General features: G+C 53.4%; 1 protein-coding gene across 1 annotated transcript; it reads left to right on the top strand.

The window, feature by feature from the left end:
• Nucleotides 1–1075: 1075 nt before the first annotated feature.
• Nucleotides 1076–3499, top strand: GP1BA (glycoprotein Ib platelet subunit alpha; the record flags this gene model as incomplete). Its single annotated transcript, XM_084239261.1, has 2 exons — nucleotides 1076–1247; nucleotides 1484–3499. The coding sequence occupies exon 2, from the start codon at nucleotides 1490–1492 to the stop codon at nucleotides 3497–3499; it is 2010 nt and encodes a 669-aa protein (XP_084095387.1). The 5' UTR covers nucleotides 1076–1247; nucleotides 1484–1489.
• Nucleotides 3500–6000: the final 2501 nt, after the last annotated feature.

The following is a 6000-nucleotide window of genomic DNA, read 5'->3' as shown; positions in this document are numbered from 1 at the left end:
GTAACAAATTCCTTTCCATCCTAAACTTGCCAGACCATCTTCTGTTTACAACCATTACCTGAACTGATACCAACTCAGCAAAAACAACAGCCTCAGGGGCCCTGTCCCACATGGTGGCCTCTCTAGGCAACTTTCCACCGCACTTCCTGCTGCTATGGCCTCATTTTCTCCACATTTCCAGTCCTTTTTGCAGCTGGCAAATTATACAGACAAACAAACAAACAAAAAAAATGCAAACAGCAAGTCTGTGGATTACCTTCATCTGGCTCAAGTGCTACCCCTTGTCCAGTCACCACTGATGAGCTGAGGGGCCTACTTTTGTGGCTACAAGGTGCCCCTTCCGGGGGACAGCAGGTGGGATATTTTGTTATTAGAAGGTGCACTTGACCAATAGACACGTGGTTGACTTCTGAAATAGGCCCCTAACCTAGATTTGGGAAGTCCTAGAAGGTTTTCCCAAGGAAGAAATTCAGGGCTGGAAGTTCACAGATAAGTAAGAGTTAGGTAGAAAGGGATAAGAGGTGAGAAGAGAGTTCAGGCACAGGAAAGAGAATCATCGAGAGTGAAGAGTGGAGTGTAAAGAAATGTGGGTGGGCAAGGGTCAGATCACACAGGACCCTGCAGGCCATGTGAGAGACCTTAGACTTCCGAGCACCATAAGGAGCCACGGATGAGTTTCAGGCAATAGAAGAATATGGGTAAATTTCCACTTCCAAAAGGTGCTCCAGTGGGTGGGGAATAGGGAGAAGGGAAGTCAGAAATTTGGGAACAACTTGGGACATTATGAGAAAGATCACAATGGACATGTGTCCAGAGGGTGCAGAGGGCACTGGCCACCTTGTCAGTGGTGTCAGGGTGGGGTGGGAGGTTGCAGAAACCAGCCTAGAGCGGGGTGAGAAAGCAGAGGCAGGTGAGGTTTAAATTAGGCAACATCTGAGAATGTGGCTGTGAAGGGGAAGTGAACGTGTCAGCTGGAGGGGTTTATAGAGGCTGAGTGGGGATGGGGGTTAGAGTGGGAGAGAGAAGCGAGCCTAAAGGAGGGCTTGGGGGAAAGTGGTGGAAGGAGGTGATAAGGGCCTGTGTCCGGGAATTCCCGGGTCACAGGAGTCCCTATCAGGCTGGCACTTCCTCCCCATGCCCACCGCCTTCCTGCCCCAGACCAGGCCCTCCTCGAGAGCTGGAACAGAGAAGAACTGAGTCACACCCTGGAAGAAGCTCTGTGCCTGCGGAGGTCTTGCTGCCTGCCTGTAAGCTGAGTTTGGGGCTGGGGGAGGAGGGGGTTCTAAGGGTGGGATGGGAGCCAAGCAGTTGAGGAGCTAGCAGTTTAGAGGGGTGTGGAGAGCACTGGTGGGAGGTCAGTTTCTGGCAGGGATCCTGGAGGCTGCAGCAGAGTGGGTGGGCAGGGGGTAGGTTGGGGTCTGGGAAATAATGCCAGGGATGGGAGGGCGGGGGGGGGTGCCCACTCAAGCCCCCTCGCCCACAGGTCCCCATGCCTCTCCTGTTCTTGCTGCTCCTGCTGCCAAGCGCTTCACACCCCCACTCCATCTGTGAGGTCTCCAGAGTGGCCAGCCAGGTGGAAGTGAACTGTGAGAATCGGGGGTTGAAGGCCCTGCCTCCAGGCCTGCCAACTGACACAACCATCCTCCGCCTGGGTGAGAACGCCCTGGGCACCTTCTCCACGGCTTCCCTGTTGCCTCTGACTCGCCTCACTCAGCTGCACCTACGTGAGAGTCAGCTGGCCGAGCTGCAGACTGACGGGACCCTGCCACTGCTGGAGACCCTGGACATATCACACAATAAGCTGAAACGCCTGCCCCCGCTGGGACAGGCACTGCCAGCACTCACTACCCTGGACGCCTCCTTCAACCAGTTGGCCTCCTTGTCTCCCCACTCCCTGGATGGCCTGAGTGGGCTCCACGAGCTCTACCTGCGTGGCAATAAGCTGAGCACTCTGCCCCCTCCGCTGCTGGCGCCCACACCACAGCTCAGGAAGCTCAGTCTGGCTGATAACAAGTTGAAGGAGCTGCCCCCTGGGCTCCTGGATGGGTTGGAGGAACTCGACACACTCTACCTGCACCAGAACTGGCTGCGCACCATACCGAAGGGTTTCTTTGGGAATCTCCTCCTGCCTTTTGTTTTTCTACAAGGCAACCCCTGGTACTGTGACTGCGAGGTCCTCTATTTCCGTCGCTGGCTGCAGGACAATGCCAACAATGTCTATTTATGGCAGGAGGGTGTGGATGTCAAGGCCATGACCCCCAATGTGAAAAGTGTGCAGTGTGTGAATTTAATCAAAGTTCCTGTCTACCAGTACCCAGGGGAAGGGTGCCCCAGCCCCAATGATGGGGATGACACAGACTATGATGACTATTTAGAAGAGAAGCCTACCACAAGGGCTGTGAGCAGGTTCTCCACCATCACGGAAGCCCATACACCCCACCCGGGACTACTCTCCTCAGAATCAAGCAATATTCTAAACAGCCGAATGCCCTACTTGTCACCAACCCAAGAATCCACTGAGACACAGACCACATTCCCAATGACCACAGAAGCCCTCACACTCTCCACACCTCCGAGACCCACTACTGAACTCCCCACACCCCATATGACCCTAGAGCTTACAACCCCAGAGCCCAGCACCACCCCGACCACCCCAGAGCCCACCACCACCCGGACCCCCCCGAAGCCAACCACCACCCGGACCACCCCAGAGTCCACCACCACCCCGACCACCCCAGAGCCTACCACCACCCCGACCACCCCGGAGCCAACCACCACCCGGACCACCCCGGAGCCCACCACCACCCCGACCACCCCGGAGCCAATCACCACCCGGACCACACCAGAGCCCACCACCACCCCGACCCCCCCAGAGCCCACCACCACCCGGACCACCCCGGAGCCCACCACAACCTCGACCACCCCAGAACCTACAACTCTAACCATCCCAGGACCCACAACCACGCCTGAGCTCACAAGCCAGACCACCACACAACCTAGTTCTTTAGAATTCACAACAATCCTCTTTGAAGATATCAACTTCTCAAATGCCCGTGGGGTGATTCAAAGGAATTTTGACAGCTCTAGAAATGATCCTTTCCTCCAGCCTGACTTTTGCTGCCTCCTCCCGCTGGGCTTCTACATTTTGGGTCTCCTCTGGCTACTGGTTGCCTCCGTGGTCCTTATTCTGTTGCTGACCTGGGTCTGGCATGTGAAACCACAGGCCCTGAGCCTTGGTCAGTCTATTGCTCTGGCCACTGCCACGTACACCGCACATCTGGAGCTGCAGAGGGGAAGGCAAGTGACCATGCCTCGGGCCCGGCTGCTCTTCCTTCAAGGATCACTCCCCACTTTTCGCTCCAGCCTCTTCCTGTGGATACGGCCTAATGGCCGCATGGGGCCTTTGGTGGCAGGACGGCGGCCCTCAGCCCTGAGTCTAAGTCGTGGTCAGGACCTGCTGGGTACAGTAGGTGTGAGGTACAGTGGCCACAGCCTGTGAGGGTGGGTGGTTTGAGAGGCTCTCATGGGCTTTCCTACTGGGATTTAGCTGGGGGTGGGTGGGCAAGGAGTCAGTCAGGGGAGGTCTTTTTCTTTATCAGAAATCTCTTCACAACAGGGCCTCCTCTGGTGGCGCAGCGGTTGAGCGCTGGGTTGCGAGGCTGCCCGCAGCCTCTGCAGCGCCAGTTCAATCCCTGGCCACCCGCGAGGGTCCCACAAAAAAAAAAAAAGAAATCTCTTCACAACAGAGGCACACAATTTCAGACCCAGCAAATCAGGAGGGTGGGAAGATGGAGGAATTGGGTTATGGAGTGGGTCACAGAACAAAGTTCCTGTGCTGCAGGGGGTGGAGCTGGAAGGGCAGTTATTACCATACTTTTGGGGAAGTTTAAAGAAAATTTTAGCAGATAAAACAGAAAGAGCATGGCTTCTACATGTATCTATGTATTGAAAACAGATTTAGCAATACATGAGCCCTGATTATCTGTCATATAGATGCAGGTCGCTTTATCTTCTTTTCCTCTGCTTAGCATTTTCTAGTTTTCCATCACTGCCTGTTGTTTGTATATATATTTTTTTAATTTAGTTTTTTAGGCATGGCTGTCACTATCACTCTCAAATTCCAAGTGCCCTCCCCACCCAGTGGCACTACTCACCCAATAAAGCACCAATCTTAGCCTGTACTGCCTTGGTCTAGGGGTTCCCTTCTCTCCTCCAGGGGTGACCACCCAGCAGATAACCCCAAGCATCAGTTTCCAGTTCAAGAAACATCTCCCTGGATCTTAACGATAGTGCTGAGGCCTACCTGCCGGCACCCTGCAGAACTAAGTGCAAAAGTAGGTACATGTTCACCCCATGTGGCCTCAGAAACACACCGGTCAGGACAAGGGTAGGGGGCCTGTCAGCGTCCCACCTCGGTGGGTTTTGCTCAATAGTGTCTGGTTTCCCAGTCAAGTTAGGACACAGGCAAACAGAATCCACTTCTCTTCCCTGGTGCCACCAATTGTCCCAGTCCCCTGACCATGCTGGATGGGGCTCTCTCCTGCCTTGCCTCCAAGCAAACCAGAACTTTCAGCACAGAGAATGGGAAATGAAGGCTGAGACTTTCTGGCTCCAGGAGATGACCCCTCCAGAAGGTGTTAGAGAAGAATCAACTGGAGAACCTGATCGCATCTCTCTCCTGCTTTGAACTCCTCCACAGATAGAGAACAAACTCTTGAGTTGAGCAAGCAAGGACTGCTGCACACTGCCCCTATGCAACAGCCCAGCTTCCTCTCTCCCAAGGCACACTTCACAACCTGTGCTGGAGCTACTGCAAACTGCATAGATCACCTGATCCCTGTTTCTCCTCTAAACCTTTGCTCTTTTCAGCCAGGAGTGCTACCCATTTCCCGTCCCCCACTCATCTAACTGCCATACTGCACAGGTCTTTCCTCCCCAGGCTGGATCAGGTGCTCCAAGTTACCCTTTGATGCTCCCACTTTCCCAACTGCTCCTATGTCAACTTATTCTCTGGACTTGTAACTCCTTGCAGACAAGATGCAGGCTTCATGAGTCTCAAAGTGACCACTAAGGCCAGTACAGGCATGAAGGGGTTAAGAGAGGCAGAGGTGGGAGGGTCTAGAAGGGACACCTGACTACTGAGCTCCTCCTCTTCTACTGAAAGCCTCTGCCAAGAGGACAGCTCCCACCTGCTGCCTGCCTATCCCCTGGGCTGGCACGAAGCCCTCAAACTCACTGCCTAGGCCTCCTTCCAGTTGACCTTCTCATGCCTTTTTATGCACCAAGTGGTTTTTAGGTGCCTGCAAGTCACATAATCCTTCTAAAGAAATGAATAAATGGGCCTCCCTGGTGGCACAGGGGTTAAACTCTCAGCCCTATCAAGCTAGCCTCAGCCACTGCAGCAAGAGTTCGATCCCCGGCCAAGGAGCTGGCCCACATGGCAGCAGCAGAACTCTCCTGTCTCATCCATTGCTCCCATCAGCAGGGGATTTCAGTAGATCTGCCTGTTTTGCTCCCCATTCCTTCTTTGGTGAATCCTCTCACCCCCACACCTCTGGCCTACACCCCAGTTCTTGTATGCATAAATAAAAATAAATCTTAAAAAAAAAAAACAAAAACAGATAAAGCTGTCACTCTCTCTGATCCAGCCTGGAGCCCAGGTCCAGTCTGGCCAGCACCCTCCTAGTTCCCTCCATACTTATTCCCTCAAGCCCTACCTCCTTCACCATCCTCCAATCAAATTTACCTTCCCACAGACTCTATTCTCTCCCTCTTTAGGTTGCAGAAGCAGTCACCAGATCCCAGAGGATTTTCCTGGGGATTAGGTGAGATGACTCTGACTTGTGCATCTGTCATGGTTCTTGGCAAGTGGCTAGATGCAACACAAAGAGCCCAGAGTTTTGGTTTTCCTCACCCTGTCAGCTGCTGCAACAAGATTGACTTACAAAAGATTTGCATAAAACCAGCGGATGCTTTTTCTTTAATAATTTTTCTTAAAAA

The sequence above is a fragment of the Talpa europaea genome (assembly GCF_964194135.1).
Source record: "Talpa europaea genome assembly, chromosome: 7".
NCBI lineage: Eukaryota > Metazoa > Chordata > Mammalia > Eulipotyphla > Talpidae > Talpa > Talpa europaea.
This window is presented reverse-complemented; position numbering and strand designations above follow the sequence as displayed.